Raw genomic sequence first — 23,687 nt, 5'->3', positions numbered from 1 at the left:
GCTATTATGTGTACTCAGAGATCGAAGATGTTGAGCGTTACCAAACCTCACTGCTAATTTCTTTATGTACAAATAATACCTCTGTCTTTCCATGGAATTAAAGAAATTTGTATTGTAAAAAACAACATAGCCTACATAGAAACCAGTACACCATAAAGCTGAAATAGACCATTTAATGAGATATCCAGTCCCCACATGGATAAAGGCAGATGTAAAAAATCTCTAATGCATGTCTGACTGTTTTGGCAGGGAAAAGAAGTGTAAGTGCCACATTAAAGCTAAAACTACACCTACTCCCTCTCCCTCATTCAAATTCCAAAGGTTAGAATTTGCAAATATTACTGTATTCATCCAAATTAAAAGTCCATTGTCAGTGTCTGTGCCCTGAAGGCTTTAGGTTTCATACCATGGAACCATGACTAGTTATGCCATGGAAATATGACACATACAAACACCCCACTCATACTGAGACAAACTGGACTTTTAATATGCTTTCAGCTGCAGTGAATAAGCAGAGCTGCACACATGTTTAAAATGACTGATGACACGATTTAAATTCAATTTTATGTCTATTAGTTTATCTCCATTTGTTAACATCAGCTAGCTCCTGGGGTCCGAAAAACACAATCACACATTCTAACATAATACAGTATACATTAAATACAATCAAGTAACATATCACTTTTAAAGATCCATCATCAAATAATCAAACATAATCATCAAATTATACATTTTAAAACTTTTCTTTTTTTGAGACACTCAAACTCAAAATTCTGTTGCTTTGTTGCTTTGATGACTATATTGTGAAACAGGGCCTATGCAAAGTACAACACATCACTTCAAACAAACTGGTCATTTTAAAATGCATGGTAAATGTCAGAGTTTAAAAATTACCCACGCATCAAGTGTTTCCTTCACAGTCATTCAGGGGTGGTGGACCATCACTGTAAAAAACATTTTCCTGAGGGTCATACTGACTTACAAAATGTAAGCAAATGGCCACAAATTTCAAAACATTAACCACCTCGTGCTTAATTATGTTAAAATAATTCTGAGTACCAAAGACAGAGCAGACCTTCATATCTAAGAATACACCTTTTCCCAATCAGCTCTTTCCAAATGGATATCATTTTCTGGATTCCCTCCACTGGCTGGCTGTGGCACAGCAGTTGCTCTCTTCTGGTCAAAACTGAAACACTGGGTGTTGAAGCACTCGCAGTTAAACTGCTTCCGTATTGTGCACATACAGCTTGGATCATGAGATAGCAGTTCTCATGGAGCCAGAGTAAGGACCTGGTGAATTCTCATGGAGCCAGAGTAAGGACCTGCTGAATTCTCATGGTGCCAGGAACTGCTGGTATCAGCTTTGGCATGTTCTCCATTGCTTCCTCAACATCTTGGCTTTTCACAGAACAGTTTCACTGTTGTGTTTATCTCAGTCAAGGCCTTGTACAACTCTGCTGCATCTGGGATGTCACGGCCCTTTGCCACCATCATATCAGCTGCTCTTTTTAAGCCCCCCCCGCACCATCTGGTGCTCCTTTCCTGTGACTAGCCTCGGAAAATTTCCAAGAACCCGCCTTGAATCCTCCTCTGACGTCGCCTCGTTGTTTGTACTCAGTACAGGGGCCATCACTTAAAAAGTGCAGCACAGACACTTGTGGATGTTGGGCCTGAAGGTAATCCAGCACAGGATGTAGGTGTTGCCATATTGCTGGAGGGCCTTTGTGTCTACTTGGGGAAATGGTGTTGAAGCACACAGGCTCTGGGTGTCTGCCAACATACAGCACACCAGTATGAAGTGTGGCCTGCTGATGTGAAGCCCCAAAGTGGACCGCCTGAACTTGGGAGCTGTATTTACAGCTGTAATTTTCGGAAAAGTCAACATGTATCAAAGCTCTTTTTCAGAAGGCATATTGCTGCTTAATGTTAAAGTGATGCTGTTTAAATCGCTTTATGTAGCTGTTGAAGAGCTCCATGAGGTCCTCTTCTGTGCCCTCCACAGATTTCTTATACGTCTCCCTCTTTCTTTTTATCCATCTCCTTCTTTTCTGTTACCCACTGTATAAAAGATACATTTGCAGTACTGTTATAAGCACTTGAGATGGGGACACTCTCCATACATACAGCTTTTGTTGGATGAGTTGCAGCACACCATCTCTACCATCTGCTCCAGATTGGCAGTCTCAGTAAGTTTCAGCTGACTGAGCTTCACAGCTGCACAGCTCAGATTTTCATGCAATTTACACATGCATGTGCAATTTACACATGCATGTGTCTGAGATTGTTGGCAGCCCAAAAAGGGGGAAGATGACAGAAAAGGGAATATGATATTGTTTGTTCTGGATTTTCTGCTAAAAAGCCTCTATGAATATTTTGCAGTGTATCTGCCAGGAACTTCTTCTGCATTCTGACCTTGTTCACTGTGAGTGTTTGTTTGGTTCCTGTGGTGATCCTACTGACATCATCTCTTAGATAGAATGCCTTTACTCTTTTTTTGAAGTCATCAGTGAACCTGTTGGTCTTATTTCTTTCAAAATGAAAACTCTCATTCTGTTTGAAATGCTCATTTGAAAATCCAAGAGATTCACTGGCAAATTTTTGCAACCTGTATTTTTTTTTTTACTATCCTCCCTGTTGTAACTTTTGCAATCAGCTGTCTTTCCCTATCCTTGGTGGCATGTTTGTAATTATTACTGATGTCTTGAATAAAATCCATCCATCCGCCGCTTAATCCTCTGCAGGGTCGCGGGGGGGGCTGGAGCCTATCCCAGCTAACTTAGGGCGAAGGCAGGGGACACCCTGGACAGGTCGCCAGTCTATCGCAGGGCTACACATAGAGACGAACAACCAGGCACACTCTCATTCATTCATTTAGAATAATCAATTAACCTCAGTATGTTTTTGGACTGTGGGAGGAAGCCGGAGTACCCGGTGAAAACCCACGCTTGCACAGGGAGAACATACAAACTCCACACAGAAAGATCCCAGGCGTCCCAACCGGGACGCGAACCAGCGATCTTCTAGCTGTGAGGCAGCAGTGCTAGCCACTGGGCCACTGTGCTGCCCTTGAATAAAATCAAATTGTGTAATTCTGTCATTTTCTAACACTGTTAACTGCCAATTTCCCTAATCTTGAAGATCCTGGCTGCTGAGACTGCTCTGTGATCTCCCTGATCTGGACTGTGTGAAGGAGTGCATATGTTCTTGAGCACTACTCTCCTCTCCTTGCTCCTTTTGTAAGCTGCTCTCCACATTTTTTGTTTCTGCCGCTGCCACATTCTTTCTCCATCTCTCACTTTCACTCTGCAGGTATTTCTCCCTTCTTTCAGGATCACTTTTAAGGTGTGCCCGATACTTCCTCTGCCTTTCTGCTGCTGTTGTTGGTGCCATCTTACTCACAGCTTAAACATGGAACATAGATTACATTCAACATACATGTGGTTAAAGAATGTTTATCACATAAAATGATAATTCATTTAAATAATTGGATAACTTAACAACCAACGTCTTAAAATCACAACCCCATCACAACCCCGTTACAGTCAAACATGTAACATGGTTGAGTGTGACGGGGTTGTGATTTTTGCACAAAATGGCCGCCACTGTACATAGCGAATACCAGAGACAGAGCACATGGCATGCATGAGATTCAGAATTAGCATGTATTCTTGAAATAAAAAAAACCTTTTTTCATAGGTAATAGTTTTCTGTCTTTTTTTCATGTGACGGTGTTGAGTCACTGAGTTTGACGACCACAATATCATAAGATAAATGACCAAAATCAAGTAAAAGAAGGGAGCCACTGGCCTGTCTTTGGTGTCCGGTTGTCCAAAAGACTTGAGGGATGCCACTTCCTGGTGTACGTGCTCATATGGATCATACCATTGTTTTTATGGGGGGAGAATCATTTGTGTAATGGGGTAGAGGGGTTACTCAGGTACAGATCTAGATAATGTGAATTTAATTAATACTTATCAATTAATTTTGAAAAAAAAAATATCACCAACAAATAAGCACAGATAGAGGTTTAGGTTTAGATCAAAATGTATGAACTTTTTTTAAAATAGTTTTATTTGGTATATTCTAAGTATACTTTCATTGAAGGCCATGAGGGACATGAGAAAATAGGTGGTGTCAACAAAAAAACAATACAATTTCTCATATAAATATACAATTGTATTAATATGTTTACACTGTATTAGAGGAGACATTTCAATGTATATGTAAAGTTGTTAAAATATAGATTTTTGTGACCCAGTAGATAAAATACACCTAAAGAGGAGACAGGGACTCAAAATGCTCCATTTTCATGGAATGACTCAATGAATGAATCAGAATCAGAATCAGAAAAAGCTTTATTGCCAAGTACGATGTTACACATACGAGGAATTTGTTGTGGTGATATTGGTGCATGCAAATAACTATTAAGTGAAAATATAACAAATTAACAATATAAACTATTTAAAGAGTAGAAAATATAACAAATTAACAATATAAACTATTTTAAAAAGTAGAAAATATAACTATACAATATAAATATATATACACAATCTGTTTTTTGGGTAAAAAGAGCAGACCAGCTGGCAGTGAACAATTACAAGAATGATGTGCAAATGAAAATGTGCAAATGAACAGGATGTTCAAGGTGAGCATTAATGTAACGCATAAAGTTATGGTACTGTCAGTGTGACAGTAGAGTCAGTGGTAGAGGTGGAGTGTGAGGAGTGTCAGGGGGGATTCAGGCCTTGTTGATAAGGCTGACAGCAGACGGGAAGAAACTGTTCTTGTGGCGTGAGGTTCTGGTCCTGATGGACCGCAGCCTCCTGCCAGAGGGGAGTGTCTCAAAGAGTTTGTGACCAGGATGGGAGGGATCAGCAACAATCTTTCCTGCACGCCTCAGGGTCCTGGAGGTGTACAGGTCCTGAAGAGATGGGAGGTTGCAGCCAATCACCTTCTCTGCTGACTGAATGACACGCTGCAGCCTGCCCTTGTCCTTGGTGGTGGCAGCAGCGTACCAGATGGTGATGGAGGAGGTGAGGATGGACTCAATGATGGCTGTGTAGAAGTGCACCATCATTGTCTTCGGCAGACTGAATTTCTGCAGCTGCCGCAGGAAGTACATCCTCTGCTGTGCTTTCTTGGTGAGGGAGCTAATGTTCAGCTCCCACTTGAGGTCCTGGGAGATGATTGTTCCCAGGAAGCGGAAAGACTCCACAGTGTCAATAGTGGAGTCACAGAGGGTGATGGGGGCAGGTGAGGCTGAGTTCTTCCTGTAGTCCACAACCATCTCCACTGTCTTTAGAGCATTGAGCTCTAGGCTGTTCTGGTTGCACCAGGTCACCAGGTGGTCAACCTCCCACCTGTAGGCAGACTCGTCACCATCAGAGATGAGTCCGATGAGGGTGGTGTCGTCCGCAAACTTCAGGAGCTTGACGGACTGGTGACTGGAGGTGCAGCTGTTGGTGTACAGGGAGAAGAGCAGAGGAGAAAGAACACAGCCCTGGGGGGATCCGGTACTGATAGTCTGTGCATCGGAGATGTGTTTTCCCAGCTTTACACACTGTTTCCTGTCTGACAGGAAGTCAGTAATCCACCTGCAGGTGGAGTCAGGCACGTTCAGCTGGGAGAGCTTCTCCTGTAGCAGAGCTGGGATGATGGTGTTGAAAGCAGAGCTGAAATCCACAAACAGGATCCTGGCATAGGTTCCTGTAGAGTCCAGGTGCTGGAGGATATAGTGGAGGGCCAGGTTGACAGCATCGTCTACAGACCTGTTGGCTCTGTAGGCAAACTGCAGGGGGTCCAGGAGAGGGTCGGTGATGTCCTTGAGGTGAGAGAGCACAAGGCGCTCAAAGGACTTCATGACCACAGAGGTCAGGGCGACGGGTCTGAAGTCGTTAAGTCCGGTGGTCCTTGGCTTCTTGGGGACAGGGATGATGGTTGAGGTCTTGAAGCAGGCTGGCCCGTGACAGGGCCAGTGAGGTGTTAAAAATGTCTGTGAACACTGGGGACAGCTGATCAGCACAGTGCTTCAGGGAGGATGGGGAGACCGAATCCGGTCCAGCAGCTTTCCGGGGGTTCTGTCTCTTGAAGAGTTTGTTGACGTCCCTCTCATGGATGGAAAGAGTCGTCACTGAGGAGGGTGGGGAGGGGGGGCCCATTAAGGTGGGAGGGGGGGCCCATTAAGGTGGGCATTGGTGGAGGTGACTGGAGTTGGAGCTGGAGCTGTTGGGAGGTGTCGTGGGGGATGGTGTCAGGACTGTCCCTTTGTCTTTCAAAGCGGCAGTAGAACTCGTTCAGGTCGTTGGCTAGGCGTCGGTCGTTAATGGAATGGGGGGCTTTAGGCTTGTAGTTGGTGATCTGCCTGAGCCCTTTCCAGACAGACGCAGAGTCGTTAGCTGAGAACTGGTGTTGGAGCTTCTCAGAGTACTGTCGTTTAGCCTCTTTCACCGCCTTGCTAAACTTGTACTTCGCCTCTTTGAATCTGTCTTTGTTCCCACTCCTGAAGGCCTCTTCCTTTGCAAGCCTTGGCTGTCTGAGTTTGGCTGTGAACCAGGGTTTGTCATTGTTGTAACTCACCCTGGTCCGTGTTGGAACACAGCAGTCTTCACAGAAGCTGATGTATGACGTCACAGCCTCTGTGTACTCATCCAGACTGTTGGTAACAGTCCTGAACACATCCCAGTCAGTAGAGTCCAAACACGCCTGGAGATCCTCCACAGCTTCACTGGTCCACGTCTTTGAAGTCCTCACTACAGGTTTGCAGAGCTTTAGTTTCTGCCTGTAGGCAGGAATCAGGTGGAGCATGACGTGGTCAGAGTGACCCAGTGCAGCACGGGGGACGGCGTGATAAGCATCCCTGACTGTGGTGTAACAGTGATCCAGAATTTTCCCCTCTCTGGTCGGGCATTTAACAAACTGTCTGTATTTAGGGAGATCGTGGGTGAGGTTACCTTTGTTAAAGTCTCCAGAGACAACAACCAAAGAGTCCGGGTTGGTCCGCTCCACACACAGTATCTGGTCGGCGAGCATGCGCTGTGCGTCCTGCACGTTGGCCTGCGGCGGGATGTAAACACCGACCAGAATGAATGAAGCGAACTCACGGGGTGAATAAAACGGCTTGCAGTTAATGATAAAAGATTCCAGGTCAGGAGAACAGTGCTGCTGGATCACTGTTATGTTGTTGCACCAGCCACCGTTGATGTAAAAACAGATTCCTCCGCCTTTAGTTTTGCCGGAAAGTGCCGTGTCTCTGTCCGCGCGGTAGAGATTGAAGCCTGCCAGCTGCAGCGCAGAGTCCGGAATTAGTCCGCACAGCCACGTCTCCGTGAAGCACAAAACCGCAGATGAATGAAAGTCCCTGTTTTTGCCCAACAGCAGTTGCAGTTCCTCCATTTTGTTGGGCAGTGATCGCACGTTAGAGAGAAATATTCCCGGTAACGCTGTGCGTAGTCCGCGCTGGCGAAGACGCACGAGTGCACCGGCCCGTTTCCCTCTCCTCCGGCGTTTTGCTGCGTGAGCAAAGGTGAGCGCACCTTTGACCAGAATGTCCAAAATTTCCAGAGTTGGGAGGAGAAAACTGGGAAAAAGATCCTCTGGGGTTGTTGCCCTGATGTTCATGAGCTCTTCTCTGGTGAAAGAGCTCCGGGTACTGTCGCAAAAAACAGAGTTTACGCACAAAATAAAACAAAACAATGCGCACCAACACACCGAGGCAGCCATCCGCGGCGCCATCTTGGAACAAGAATAGATCAGGCTAATATGAACTAATCGTGAACAAATGCATGGTCTTATACTTAATCGTAGTTGCTGTTGAAATACGCAGCACAAAGGACAGGTGTTTATCAGTCAGTCGTGATCTGTAACATGGCTTGTTTAAGTTTACTCATATCTCCATCTTGACAACTGCTATTGTAACTTGTCAGGTAAGGTGAATGACCTAGAGACAACTTGGGGTCTCTTGTCCAACAGAAATGTAGATAGCGCCCTCTGTTGGAATCAAACAAAATAGCAATGCAGATTAATTGTAGTCAATTGCTACAAGATTAAGAAACATGCTGCCTCTAATTGTTTTATTTTTTTTGTATTGGTCCAATGGAACTGGCGCCCAGACCATATTTTCTCCATGTGATCAATATCTATGAAACTGTAAGACCCATATTCTATAATACAAATCACAAACAAGCAAAAAGACATACAGCATTGAAGTGTCCCTTTAATCATAATCAAATGACCAAATATAAACAACAATACTGCTGCAACCAATTATAGCACTATAACCAAAACTAAGACAGGGACTTGTATCAAAATTGACTCACTGCCACCCCCACTACGAAACAGTTAGAGAGGAAACACTGTAAGTTCATCACATGTTTTACATGTGAAATCTCAATTTGCATGGTAACCATTAGATAAATGTTGTTTGTAGATTTAATCTCTGTCCAAACCTCAATGTGTTATATATGTCATATATGTCTTCTCTCACTTGCTGGGTGTCTGGCTGTACTTGAATACATCATTTTTTATAAGATATACAATGAACTGAGAGTGCTTGAGTTCTTAAATATGGAAGCCAAACTGGCCGTTTAACAGCAATCAAAGATGATACAATCAGACATAACAAAACAATAAAGAAATTAATCAATTAAAAGTAGAGGGTGTTTTTACAAGCGTGGAGGGGACAAAGATGTAGTTTACTCAATCTCTTCTGGCAGGCCATTCCAGAGTGACAGGATCCTGGTCAAAATCCTGGTTTCTCCTGGTTTTTAGTCTGGATCATGGAGTATATAAGGGTAACCCACCGAAGGATCTCAGGCTACACTTAATCCCTCATAAGGGATTAAACAGTCATTGATCATCATAGATTCTAAAATCTAAAACAGTTCTAACAGTGTGGCAGCAGCATTTTGAATTAGCTGAAATATGGAAAGGCTGTATAGCAGAAGCGAGTAGTAGAATAGACCGGAAGTGATGAAAGCATAATCCACATTGGCTTCTTGGCAGACAGAGATTAGAGAAACAGAGATTCTGTGTAGCTGGTAAAAACAAGACTGGGCAGCTATTTTAACATGCTGATTGAAATTGAGATTACTTTTCAAAAGATGTAGACACCACCATGTTGTCAGCTTCAGGTGATAGAGGCAGGGATTGCGCAATCCGTAGCAACTGATTACATTGAAAAGTGTAGAGAATACGTAAATCTCAGTTAATAACAAAAATAACCTTCCAGTGGGGGCAGTTCCCCTACATAATGAGAAGTCTTTTGGTTGTAGCCTATTGCATATTAACACATCTACTTGTTAGCCACATGGCTAACGCGAACGTTTAATATTTAATACTTTAAAATGAAATTAAAAATCATACCCAGTCCACGTGTATCTATGTGGATAAATAAAACACATTTTAAACCAGAAAACAGCTCCCTTACCGACAGAATTAATAAAAAAGTGAAGTCAGCCGTAACCATGTAACCACTACACCATGCTGTTTGAGCCATTAGCCTCCAGTCCTCTACCTCCACCTGAACTTTCCCAAGCAGTGAAATCTTGTTACACACAGTCGGGTCATTTCGAGGATAAACTAATGAAACATTGTCATATTATTTTATTATTCTTCTGAATTTCAGTAAAGTGAGCATGCTCCACAGGAAGTGACGTGAATTGCAACAGCATTCACAACCCCTTTTAATTGTTCACACCAAGGGGAAATCCTTTCATTTTATCACACTCTACTTGTTTACGACTGATAATGACAAAAAAGGAATCTAAAGTTTTTGTAGTAAATATTTTCCAATTTAATCAACCTGTAGATCTTACCATTGTTCTAAATGACGTATAGATTAGCTTTTTTGTATGTGCTATACATATTAATATTTGAATTGCTTTTTGTTCTTTTGTTTTACACCATATGCACATAATCTTTGACAAAACATAGAGAGTTGTAGACATTTTGGGTTTCAGTTCACTGTTTAAAGTAAAAATGATAAAAAGTGAAATGATACATTTGATGGGGAGTGGCATCATTGGCACTGTCTACAAGTATGTGCTTAACATGTGTCTTTGCCTATGAAGTCCTCATGTCACATACATTACACTGAATGTAACACATCTGGATATTTGAAAGAATGCCAAAGAAATAATGATGACAAATCCGACATAATAAATCTGACATATGGCTCCAGTGGGATTTAAATTCTGTGACTCTAATGTGTCGCCTACTCTTCCAATAACATTTGCCGATGTCAGCAACAAAAAACAGAATACAAATCAATTGAATGAATGTTCCTTTAAGATCATTAAGAATTTAACAAACCTGATTACTGACACTTCATCATTTGTCTCTCTCTTTAGATCAACCATGACTTCATTGCTGGGCACAGCCCTGCTGGCTTTAGCCCTATCAGGGCCCACATTGGCCTTTCTACACATCAGGAGTGAATCCAGTCATACCAGCATTACAGGATCGGCTCTGTTGCAAAAAGTGACAGACACATGTCGGGCTGTGGCAAAGGCAGATGGTCATGAGTTTAAACCCACGGTAGGATGGACCATGACAATTCATACACATACCTATATACTCTATATATTCTCAGAGCTACTCATTCAACATTTGCTATACAAATGTTCAACAAATGATATAAATAAATTCAATAAACAATTAGAAAACCATTTTGTCAACCTTTGTTGAGCATTTCAGTTCTCAACCCATGTTCAACATAATATATACAAATTTTCACAGTGGTGTATGTTTCAGGGGCAAAAAAATAAAAAGAGGACAAGCTGTATGCGGTGGGGTGCCAGACAGTCATTATAGAGAGTAATTTTCTCCACTGTAAGGGCACCCTACAGGCCACTTCATCATGTTATAGCTACCATAGGAGTATCAAGGATGGCACTTTCGCAGCGTGTTTTTGAATGTGGGGAAACAAAGGGGTGAGTTGAGTCCACTAGTGAATTTTCAACAGTACATAGATAAGCATTCTATCCAAATTAACATGAACGTCATCAGTCTTTATTACCAATGCTGAGTGCTGAGGGAGAGGAAAGTGGCAAAAACTTATGGGAGCTGATTTTATATAGAGCAGCAGTTATAGGCTCCACTGGCTGATTTTTTCAAGGCATGCTGGTGTGACTTAAGGCATTGTAAATGTGAGTACACCACTTTGGTCATGAAACTATTGGAAGAACAATTTTTTGGATTACCATGAAATTTACATGTAAATACATTCATGGTCATTAACTCACTGACACTGCTTTGAACTAAATCTCCTGACAGATTTGACAGAGCTCAAGTCTCATCATGAGAACAGCTGCTTTACTCCCAATGATTTTTTTGTTAAACTTGGAGGCTGCAAGTATAGCTTTCAATCTGAGGTTAAAAAAACAAAAACAAAACACTAACATTAATAAGATCCAAGCCAATTCAGTCAAAGTTTAGAATATTTAAATACTTAATGTTTATGACGGTAGATGAAGGATTAGACTCAGCTCACGTCATTCCTACTGTTGCATGACAACAACAGGTATATAATCGACTGAAAAGGCTCAACATTCTCCTTATTGTTGAGTTGTTTGTGATCTTTTTGGATTCTACTGGAACTCTTGCTCTTAACCTCTCACCACAGGGTTCATCTCCTGAGGAACTGGTCCAGGCCTGTCTCGGCCCCACGGCCACAGGAGAAGTCTCTGGGGCCAAGTTTCACTCTGCTCTTCGACAAATCTACTCACAGAACGGACTGGTAGACCGTGACTTTGTCAACAGGTACAAGTGGATCAAAACTAAATAACATTTACTAAAAATCAATCAAATACTGTTTCTAATCTTAAAAAAATATTTGATTTAACAGTAACAAAGTTATTGATTGTGAAATTTTCTTTCAGTGCGCGACACCACTTCAATTCAGAAGCCTTTTTGGAAGGACGTGGCCTTATCTTGGAGGGCATGGCAGCCATTAAAGCTAACATTCACGAGAATAACTTCCAAGCTGCCAGGGAAACACTGGGCAGAATCCTTCATACACTACAGGTGAGAGGACTGAACAAAACAGCTGGGCACGGAGAGGTTAAAGGGGTTCCGAGAACAGCTGCTTTACTGCTGTTTATTTTTTTTGTTAAACTTGGAGGCTGCAAGTACAGCTTTCCATCTGACTTCAAGGTACAAAAGTTTAAAATATGTTTAACCATTCTGAGCGCATTCAGTTTTAAAGAGTCCCAAATATATTAAAATCTCAGCATCCTTTAAAACCTGCAGTCCAGTGTGGGTGCAGCAGAGAAAAGGTGGTGACTTGTCAGTCTCCCTCTCTCCTCGTTGCCTGGTTTACCATTGTCCTCTCTCCACACTCCTCTCTGCACACTCTTTGCTTTCTTTTTCTTCTTTCTGTGCCAGTCTCATCCTTACCATTTGGCCCAGGTGGTTGGTCCCACCCATTGAATTGTGCCAGTAGACGAGTTCAAGATCACACAGCGCTGCGCAGGGCTGCCTAAATCGCCATGCATTTTGGTTAATATGTGTCCATGATGACCTGGATGAAAGTGGTTTCTGCTCCGCATTCAATGTCACTTGACCTTAAGTCATTGTGGGAGCAAGGCGGCTGCAGAGCAGTTGAGCAGTTGCTCTCCAGGTACTGCGCAAGTCTAGACCCACTTTCATGATGTCAGGACTTTGCCCTTATTGGCCTTTATCTACGCTGACATATATGACGTATGTTTCTATGAATTTCCATATGCATAAGCGCCTGTGCCTCTTTTCTATTCAAATATCACATACTGTCAGATAAGTAGCAGTAAGCAGTAAGTAAGAAGAACAAGTAAAAAGTGCAAGGCATCAGTGCAATATAAGTATATTTAAAAAAGTAAAAATAAATAGATAATATTTATAGTGTTACAATTATGTGATGATGATGATGATGTCATCAATATATTGCTCAGTTCTGTTAACCACTTCTCAATCATCACCACGAGTAGGGTAACTGCTGTGTCTTGCAGACAACACAGGTTCAACTGAAGTGTTAGCTGTACTATCCACTCTTATTAGCCCTTTCTGTTCCCATCACATAGAGATTGTCCAACTTCATAGCAGCGTTTGTATCGCCGCCCCTGCAGTCACCAGCAGATCGTGCTGTCGCGGGTGGTCAGCTGGGGTTCAACATGAACGCGCCTACTGTTTTCTTGCGTCATTCTCAAAGATTCAACTGGTTGTCACCAGTGCCTGTTACAAATACAGATCTACCAAGTGCAGGGAATCAAATTAGTCAAGGGGAGCAAGCAACAATATAAAAACGCACAAACAGTCACTTCTGCTCTTTGACATATACGGGGGTTAATGTGTGTGTGTTTCCATGCACTGTCAGGACTTCTATGCCCATAGTAACTGGGTGGAGCTGGGATACACAGACCCATACATCAACCTAATACGTCCAGACCATCAACTGGAAAACCTGGCAGGTGTGTGTGATTTTGTTGCCATAAATGATCAACCGTGTTCATTCATTTTATGTTTGATGCCTCCAAATGTTGTTGGAATCAGAGATGTAGGACAACTTTGCATTTATTGTGGGTTGGGTCAAAACCCATCTGGGTTTATAGCTGTACACCAAAGAGCAGAGTCGGTTGTTAAAGCCATGGCCACAGAGGGTGATTCATTCTGATTGACTGGTGGGTCTGCATTATTGCTTAACTCACTGTACTGATTGTGCGTCCCATTTGCCTTTTGCTTGTGTAGATGTCACCACTGCCACCTGCAGTGACTGTGCCAGTGGGTCATGCCCCAATCCCATCCTCTCTGACATCCTGAAGAAGAAGAAACTCACATCAGGCTACATAGGAATCTTCTCCTCCTTCAAGCCTCAAGGTATCAGCAACAAACATATTACCAAACCACATTCAAACACATATTCACAGACACAAGGAGCAGGACTGGCTGAGAGGCTGAATGTTACCACTGGAGCATTACACTGTTTCCTTTCTCCTTAAGGACAAAAGGAACTTCCACAGCTCGCAAGATATGTAAACATCTATATGAGACCACAATTACTTGAATACAATCACATCATGATCAAAAGAAAGCAGACAAAACAAGACATTTCATCCACTCACTTACGTAATTAAAGACAGGTTAAGCAAATAATGTAACATTTTGCCTGAAAGCTGATGAATGTAAGAGGCCATGTTTAGACGTAAACTCTTAAATTCAATCTACCCAGAAAACATGATGGAGGACATAACTTGCACAAGTCAACCATAAATTGCTATTTCAGCCAGTGTGATCTGTCCCTTCTGTCCTGCACCAGGTAAATGCAGCCATGGAGGTGCAGCTGACCTGACTAGCACAGCAGTTCCTCGTGGAGGCATCAGCAAAGATGAGCGTCGTGCAGACAACGTAGCCTTCCACAATGCTGCAGTGACTCTGGCCACAGCCGCCAGCCTGCAGCTGCTGGAGGACATCCGGTCAGCTGCCGGGGACAGAGACTTTCTGAGGTGTACCGTTCAGATCTTAAATCTCCAAGTTTTACTTCATGATGAAAACTGACTGAAAAGGTTGAGTAGATTGACCTGAGCTTTAATTCTTCACTCTTTCTTTCTCCCTCACAGAATGATGGGGATTGCTCGCTCCTCTGTCGTGTGCTTTGTTATTGACACCACTGGCAGTATGTCAGATGACATCGATGAAGCCAGGGCTGTTGTTTACGAACTAATTGACAGCAAAAAAGGAACACAGGATGAGCCGTCGGAGTACATTCTGGTGCCTTTCAATGACCCCGGTATGAACTCTCACTGATGTTTAGGAAAATATTACTGGCCAGATGCATAAAACACTGTGCAGATTCAAAGCCTAAACTGTGTGTGCATACAAAGACAGAAACATTTGTGTTCGCCTGATCTGTTTGATAAAGCTCAACAATTGTGGTGACAGGCACACCAAATTTACTAATCTTGAGACCTCAAAAAAAAGGGAGGATTTCCCAACCAAAGCTACGATCTGGAGGTCGTTTGAGATTTAAATACTGCGTTTCCTGAATTCTGGTAATATTTAAAGGCTGATAATAGTCAAATAAATCAAATGCAATAGCAACACGAAAGTGTAAATTCACATAATCCAGTAGACAGCTTTTCGTGTCCAGTATGATACCAGAAATCAACTGTGAGCTTGTGTAACTTACTAAAGAAGTTACGTCACATACAAATCATGATTAAAGTTACTTAGGTAGTTTTGGGATTAAATTACCAAATTAAAGTATTCATTTTAAACCCAGACCATCATGTTTTCCCAGAGAAATCAAGTGTGTATGATGAAGGTCTGATATGTCTTCTGTTGTTATGCTGCAGTGGTCACGTTGTTTTAAGGGATGCTGACAATAACCCAAATCAGGTGTTTGGGTATTGGGATGTGTTGCTAGCAAACTGTAAATCATTCTGTAAGACTCATTGATTCTTTTGGATGAAAAGTGAGTTTGAAAAGGAAAAGATATGTTTGGTCAAAAAAGCTCTGACTATGGCCTTTTTTTAATGTGCTCTATATGTAGATTTTGGACCTGTGATCAGAACAACAGACCCTGATGTGATGAAAAGAGAAATCTCTAAGCTCGAAGCCAGCGGAGGTGGTGATGTCCCTGAGATGTGTCTGTCAGGACTTCATGTACTAAAACCATGATATTGTCAGATGGTTATGGACTGGGGAAAACATTCCAAAACTCTGAAAGATTTTTGCAATCCGAAATGCACTCACCAGTTTCATTATTTTGTTTTTCCAGTTGGCGCTCACACATGCCCCTTCCTCCTCTCATATTTACGTTTTCACCGATGCTACAGCCAAAGACATCGACCTCAAGGACACTATTAATGCGCTCACCAGAACCACCAAGTCAACTGTAAATACCCACACTGATGGCACCAATGATGCTTTTAACTTGAAATGATGGGGGTATAATCTCCACATTAAATTATCTTCACAGGTGATGTTTTTCGGGACGTTCATTGGTGTAAGGCGCCGTCGTTCTCTCAGAGCTGCTAGCTTTGAAGACTACAAGGACCTGGCTTTGGCCTCTGGAGGCCAGGCCATCCAAGTGTCCAAGGAACAGCTGCCTCAGGCCACAGATATCATCCTTGACACATCCACTTCAGCTCTGGTACAATAGTGCAGTTCTAATGGCACACTCTGAGGCACTGACATTGCCAGGTCTTCCTTCATTGGACCAGTTTGAAAAGTAGAGATGTAAATCCATGCATGTTGCTCCTCTTGTCCTCCACTCTCCATCAGGTGACAGTTCTTCAGCGAGCAAGGAGCCCTGGGAAGCAGGAGACCTTTTCCTTTGTAATAGATGAATCTCTGAAAAATATCACTGTCTACATCACAGGAAAATCCATTACTTTCACACTGACCAACCCTGCAGGTAACACACCATTCTTTATGTAGTGTTTTTACAGGTTTAACAGTGTCTAGGATTTAGTAGCATTTTGCAGTGAGATTGCAGATTTTGTAATGCAGTAATTATTTCACAAAATAAATTACAATTTTGTGCAGCTGAATGTGCCTGAAAACAAAACTGTGGACATGTGGTGAAAATGTATGCATTTTATGGGTTTTGGCCATAAAGAGCTGCCCCCAGGAATACTTTTGTCTCAATGGATGAAATGGACATGTGTATCAGTTGTAGATCCACCAAATGTTTGGTGCCAGGACCTTAACCCAACAAGAAGTCGGTCATTTTGTAGTTAATGCTCAATTTCATGATTTACAGGTATTGCACCTAGAGCTTTAACCTGATCAAATTCACATTCTGTCACTGAAAACTCTTTTGGAATGAAAAGTTATTAAAAGCTTTAGTGTTCGTTAAACAGCGGGGCCATGGTGGCAGTATTTGATGATTTGTCATGAAATTTGAAGGTCCTGTAAATCACCAGTACAATGGACCTTCAAGTGTTCCATCTTCTGAAGGAGAATGCCATTGTGATAAATATTAACAACCAATAATGTATGTTACTTAATTCCAGGTGTGAGCCAGAGCCAAAACGAGGCCAGTGGTAAATTGGGGACCTTACAGACAGTGGGCAACCTGTGGAGAATTCGTCTCTATGCAGCCAAGCAGACAGGAACCTGGAACATAAATATAAACTCCAAAGAACCATACACACTTAAAATCACAGGTCAGAAGTTATCTTCTGCATGTGGTTGATTTGCAGATTAAAGGGGTTGTTAAACGTGCAGGGAAATATGCTTATTCACTTTTTTCATATGTTTGAATTGATCGTAGGGCACAGAGAATGTATCAAAGGTTTGTTCCCCTCATCTGATTTGGATTAGAGCTAACTAGTGATATGGTTGTGGACTGGTGTGCAGAACGTGTGCAAGGCTGTCTTGTGATTCAATATTCAAAGTGTTTATTGTCATATGCACAGTAAAGAAACATGTTCCTCTGTACAATGAAATTCTTCCTTTGCTCTCCACAGAATGCCAATAATGTAATAAAGAAATATATAGAGCCAAAATATATAATATACAATGTAAAGCGCTTTTAAAGCACTTTTAGACAGCACATGTGATAAATAAGAAAAAGCAACAGCAATAATAATTATAATAAATCTGTGCAATTATGAATGGGCAAAAATGTAAACAGTTGGGACAGCTCTGAGGTAGATTAAACTTCTATCTGCTGTTTAGGATTCTGATGGTAGTGGGAAAGAAAGAGTTCTTTGGTCTGGTGGTCTTGGGCTCAAAGGCCTCCACACACCTCCCAGACTCAAACCGACAGCCAACTGCCTTAATCCGACCACTCTGTTGCCTCTCATCTGACCCGTTCGGCAGAAAAGTTGCATTGAAACATACCAAATCGATGGCTGCCAATTACAGAATAGCGTGTGCATTCTATGCTTGCTCAAGACCGGGTTGCACTAGTCTTATGCCAGTAATCCAAAACATGAAAACAGGAAATGACTTAGAAAAACAAAGCGGACACCTTAGAGTCCATGGCGCATGCAGAATTCGCCCCTCCCACACGCTGATTCATTAGCACACCGCCAGTCAGAATGGTCATACAGGTAGCACACAACCCGTCAGAGTATCCAATGGCTCAGACGGCCAAAAGCCAACGTTCTCAGACTTCGCAAGTTCATTTCACCATCTCCTTCATCTTGTTCGAGTTGAGGGTGAGGTTGTTGTACTCACACCAACAACCTCACCTCAAAGGTGCGTAGTATGTTGATTAAATAATTCTGCAGAGGCAAGGCTGGGTGGAATGATAGAGTAATCTTTATTGAAACAGATCTCAAGCCTGCATCCAAACCAGGGCGGCTGCTCCCTGGTGTTCTCAAATGCTGGATTAGGGTTAGGGTTAGTTCTCACCAATACTTTGCCCTCTGCGCCATCAGAAATCCTCTCGAACCGTTGATCTTAGGAAATCTACAAGTGACCACCACCCCTTCTCCGCTTCTGCAGGCCTTTTTTAAAGTCCATCCACTCGCATCTTCCTACTTCTTCTAATTGGGCACTTTGGTGGAGTGAGAGTCCATCTATCCAATAGGAGATCTAAACATCTTCTGGACATTACCTAATTCTGCTGATGAGAAATTTAATGCTCACAGCCTAAAGTTGACCAGATTGTCTCTTCATGCTTATATGAAAATGTATACATTAAGTCAGCTCCAGACCTCTGGCATGAGAGATAAATTCAGTTTTCCAGCTAAACTTTACTGCATACACAGAGCTGATTAATGGCTCTGGGACCCCTTGACATGTAAACACCCCTCAACTCACAGTGAAGGAAAACAAACTGTCGCAGTTCAGTCTTCATTGTCTTTGTGGGAGATGACACAGTCATGGGTTAACGTGGTGTAGAGGATGGGGCTGAGGACGCATCCCTGTGAAGTGCCAATGTTTGTGATCATGCTGGCTGAAGTCCTATTCCCAATCCTGACAGACTGGGGCCTACCAGTCAGAAAGTCTAGGAGCCAGTCACAGAGAGTGAGGTGCAGACCAAGTGCAGACGGTTTGTCAGTGAGTTTGTGAGGGATGACTTGTTGGGACTGTAGGCATATTGCAACACACCCTCTACCACTGCTGAGGTGTGTGTGGGAGGTGCTGACTTCAAGAAAGAGGGTTAGAAGAAGTCTGTGTGGAACGAGGAGGGAAGGTGTCCCCTTCTTGGACGAGAAGAGTCTTCATCTTATCTTTCTCTGGGGTTGGTTTGAGTTCCCTAATGCTAATGTCTGCAGTGTGCGATGGCTGTCTGGGTTAATGCGTTCCATGTCTCTTGCGAGGGACTCAATCTCAGTTGGACTTGTGTCATCTGAGTCATCTGAACTGCTAGAGTCCCTCATATTGCTAAAATGATCAGAGTGAAGGTCCCCCCTTTGTGGTGGGGATAAAGCCCGTTCAAGAAACAGACGTGACACAATGTGCATACAGCTCAACCGTGAATAAGGGTCCAGAAACAGTTATGCTGCTCAAGACATGGTGGTAACCTTGCTCCCTTTGGGGTGGGGTTACAGTGTCACAGCATATAGTGGTGTAGCTGGGAATTGACTGGGGCACCCTACGCAGGGGAGGGGTACCTGTGTCCACCAAGCAGGCCCATGGTGGTGCTGGATAGTCATCAAGTGTCATCTGGGAGTGGCTGTTGTCCCTTGAGTTGATTGGGGTGGGCTGGATGTGTGTATCAGAGTTCATAAATATTGGAGTAAAGGTTGTTTAAGATGGTCTCACACGGGGCATCACTGTTGATGGTAGGACACAGAAAATGGGTCAAAGCAGGCGTTTTCTGAGGGGAAACCTCCTTCTGCATGCAAACCTCCTACTGCAGGCATTAGAGGGAGGTTACACAACACTTCTCTGGATCCTGAGCATTTTTATTAAACACGGGGCAGTTTTGGCTCATTTCAGCGAGGTTAAAGACTGCGGCCTGGGAGGATAAAATCCAAATGTTTGTATGCTCACTTTTAGTAACAGCTGCACAGATGTAAGCTGATACTTCAAGCAACACGTTACGATGGAACTGCAGCTGAAAATGGGCATGCAGTGAAATGGGCATGCAGCTGTTTTTATCTTCTAAACCTGGGGAACTGTGACAAGCAGGTGCACCCTATTGGACGTTATGGTCGGTACACTTTCCTTTGCTTACCAAGCTTTGTTATTGCTAGGAGGCTACATTTAACCATTTAAGCCTCAAGCCAATTTTCTAGGGTTGGGGGTTAGGGTTAAAAACCCCAAGGTCCCCCAGTTGGGGTTTTGGCCTATATGCATATTGCTGCTCAATTGTCATGTAGCCATTTAGTAAGGGTCCCAACATATATTTCATATTTAATGGACACAAATGAGAGTTAAATTTATCCACTGTAACTTTAGGCAAGAAAGCAAATAAAATATATTTCCCAAAATGTCTGTCCGAAAAACAGTAACCTGCTGACCCACATTGTGTTAACTATTATTTAAACAGAAGTGTATTTCATATATTTTTTTTTTTCGAAAAGGTTTTTAGCCCTTACAAACCAGACACATTCATACTGCAAGTATTGTCAAAATAATAGAACACAAATCATTGCTCATCTGTTCGTTGATTCTGAGTTTAGAACAACCAGGAGAGGCTGATAGGCCCCATAGATGTCAAGTCCTTCTTTTGCTGTATGTCTGTCTTTACTTGTGTTTTCAGGCCAAAGTACCATCACCTTTATCTATGACTTTGTGGAAAGCTTCAAGGGACCTCACCCAGGTTACGCAGTCCTCAGTGGGCATCCGCAAGCAGGTACACTACACACAATAAAGCAATATTACTGTTTTACAACCAAAGTACTTGATTAACTCTAGACCATACAGACACAAAGTAATTATGTGTGATAATCAATCATAAATGTGATGGTCCTTCTACATCTTTAAAATTAATACTTTGTTTAATTTGCTGGCTGGAATTTTTATTTTTTAATTAAATTCTATGTCTGCACATTCATCCCGAGTATGTGTTGATGATTTATAAAAACATGCAAACTCGTGCCTCAATGTGTGGTTCTGTGCGACAACAGCATCATCTAGAGTTTACATCTTCTTCCCTTCTTCGTTTCTCCCTGCTGGAAACCCAGGCCAGCCAGCCACCTTGATGCTCTCAGTAATGGGCAGGAAAGGTCCATCCTCGCTGACTATTGGAGAGGTCGGTCTGGTAACGGTTTCTAGCCCTGAGACTGTTAGCAATAGCACAACCACTGACATGGGCAATGGAGACATCCTGGTGACAGTCGATGCAGTCCCTGAGGGGGAGTTTGTTGTCATTCTTAGTGGAACTGACAAACTGTCAAACAGTGAATTTCAGAGGCAGTCTACCACCCAGATGTCAGTCTCTAAAGTGAATATACAGGTTGGTCTCCTCATTTTCTCTTCTCATCCTGTGTACCATTTAAGATCATGATGAAAGAATATTTAGACCTATACAAGGTGCTTTTAACTGCCTAGCAGTACAAAAGACCATATCACTCCTTTTCACCCATTTCATTTCTCCTTCTTTCTTTCATTTCCCTCTAGGTTGTGGTAGACAACAGTATGGAGCCAGGCAAAGCTTTCATGCTCCCCTTCAGTGTCATGACCCAGGGCTCTGGTGGCAAATACTCCATTGGGGCCAAAAATAACAGAAACTTTGAAATGTCCTTCCCGAACAGGTGAGAAGAAGCCATTAAAAACAGTTCCTTGTTAAATATCCTTCTCCACATTGACACTTCTGTATATCTAAAGTACACCATTCCTGCTGCCTTAACCATCGGACAAAGTTGTATCTGGGTGGTGTAACATCTTTACCCACGCCCACTAGTTGGAGTAAAGATTAAAGTTAGGCATAAGGTGCCAGTAATTTCACCTTTCCTCTTGTTTCTCAGTTTGTACATTCTCACAAATTCTCATTTAAAAGAACCCATCTGGACAGTCCTGCTCCCATCATTGTTTGTATGATCCAGCTGTGTGGCATGCTTGTTTCATGCATCACATATGTTGAAAAGCCTTCTGCAATGGATATACCAACATCTACACTCATAGCACCTCTGATCAAGTATAAGGATGCTAACTGATTTTTGGAGTTTGGGACTCATTACTACTACACTCTGTATTGCCGTCTATTGAGTTTGTATGTGCAATATGTATGATAATTGATTGCATCACTGTACCTTTAATGTTTATTAGAAAATGTCAGCATGCTAAGATGATGACCATGGTAAACATTATAATCATTATTGTTATCATTGTTGGTATGAGGATGTTAGCATACTAGAATTAGCATTTAGCTGTGCAGAGGTGAACTTACAGAGCCATCAGTACGGCTGTAGACTTTTAATTCACTAAAAGTCAAATGCATGTGTTGTTCACAATAAAGGTTCCTATGATTAAAAAAGTATTTCTTTCTCTCTTCTCTCGACAGCCTCACCTTGATACCTGAACAATATGTAAATGCCACTTTGACCATTACGCCACCTGCCAACACACCATCGGGCACTGATGTCACTCTGACTATTGAAGCCAAGTCGTCCAATGGTCTAGACTCCAATTATGCTGTTTTGAGACTGTCCGTTCTTACCAAGGTAACAAGACATATCATTGATCACACAGTCCAAAAGAATGAAATAAAAAAGCTTTGAGACATACCCACAATCATCACTTTTACAAAGTCATTGATATCCTGCAGATCTAAATTGCCCATTGCTGTGATTCTTACATACACTTACCACTTTTCTTTCCCTGTTTTGTGTCCAGATTACAGATTTTGTTCCTCCTTTGTGTGAAGTGGTTAGTGTGCAGGCTGCTGATTGTCCTCACAATGTGTCCCAGTGTGGACCTTTCAAGTGGGAGCTTTGGGCCAAACTTACTGATGGAAACGGCACCGGGATAGAAACTGTTTCCCTGCGTCAGGGCAATGGAAGCTTGACATACACCTCCCTGAGTGCTCCTGTCATTCAGGCAAACTACACAGCTTCCTGCTGCTCGCAGATTGTTGAGTTGGTAGCTGTGGATAAAGTTGGCAATGTGGGCAAGTTCTATCATTCCATTGTCCAGATTCCAGATTCTGTTCCACCTTTGTGTGAAGTAGTTAGTGTGCAGGCTGCTGATTGTCCTCAAGATGTGTCCCAGTGTGGACCTTTCAAGTGGGAGCTTTGGGCCAAACTTACTGATGGAAACGGCACCGGGATAGAGACTGTTTCCCTGCGTCAGGGCAATGGAAGCTTGACATACACCTCCCTGAGTGCTCCTGTCATTCAGGCGAACTACACAGCCTCCTGCTGCTCGCAGATTGTTGAGTTGGTAGCTGCAGATAAAGCTGGCAATGTGGGCAAGTGTTATCATTCCATTGAACGCTCTGCTGGCCCTCCAGCTTTAACCCTGTCACCACCACTGTGGTTGTGCCTGCTGGTATCTGCCTTCATAACAAGGTTTTAAGGGGCCTCAGTTTGGTTATCCAGATATAGTGCGTCAATAAAATGTGGGCATAAGTAATGAATAAGTAATGGATAATAAATGTGCTTCTACATACATTGATTATGTTATTGAAGGTTGACATATTTGTCATGTTTCTGATACATTTCAGTTTTGCTGACAAAAATCTAATTTGGACTAATTCTTTAATAGGGATGCACTATATATATATATATATATATATATATATATATATATATATATATATATATATATATATATATATATATATATATATATATATATATATATATATA

The 23,687-nt window shown here is 42.4% G+C and overlaps 1 protein-coding gene across 1 annotated transcript; it reads left to right on the top strand.

Annotated features, from left to right (window-relative positions):
• Positions 1-3,188: 3,188 nt before the first annotated feature.
• vwa11 (von Willebrand factor A domain containing 11) lies at positions 3,189-23,463 on the top strand. Its single transcript, XM_037103477.1, has 18 exons — positions 3,189-3,239; positions 10,350-10,536; positions 11,624-11,760; positions 11,880-12,024; positions 13,349-13,442; positions 13,720-13,848; positions 14,288-14,474; positions 14,589-14,758; positions 15,521-15,633; positions 15,749-15,865; positions 15,950-16,123; positions 16,255-16,387; positions 16,989-17,141; positions 20,639-20,731; positions 21,063-21,334; positions 21,499-21,632; positions 22,382-22,541; positions 22,714-23,463. The coding sequence occupies exons 1-18, from the start codon at positions 3,202-3,204 to the stop codon at positions 23,392-23,394; spliced, it is 3,117 nt and encodes a 1,038-aa protein (XP_036959372.1). The 5' UTR covers positions 3,189-3,201; the 3' UTR covers positions 23,395-23,463.
• The last annotated feature ends 224 nt before the right edge of the window (positions 23,464-23,687 follow it).

The sequence above is a fragment of the Acanthopagrus latus genome, chromosome 1 (genome assembly GCF_904848185.1).
Source record: "Acanthopagrus latus isolate v.2019 chromosome 1, fAcaLat1.1, whole genome shotgun sequence".
Classification (NCBI taxonomy): Eukaryota; Metazoa; Chordata; class Actinopteri; order Spariformes; family Sparidae; genus Acanthopagrus; species Acanthopagrus latus.
Note: the sequence above shows the minus strand (reverse complement) of the source record. Positions and strands in the feature narration are given on the sequence as shown.

Coding starts and splice junctions, on each gene's coding strand:
- vwa11 (XM_037103477.1), top strand. CDS start 3,202: ATGTTCTTGAGCACTACTCTCCTCTCCTTGCTCCTTTT. Junction 13,443..13,719: donor TCAACTGGAAAACCTGGCAG/GTGTGTGTGATT, acceptor TTGCTTGTGTAG/ATGTCACCACTGCCACCTGC. Junction 16,124..16,254: donor ACACATCCACTTCAGCTCTG/GTACAATAGTGC, acceptor ACTCTCCATCAG/GTGACAGTTCTTCAGCGAGC.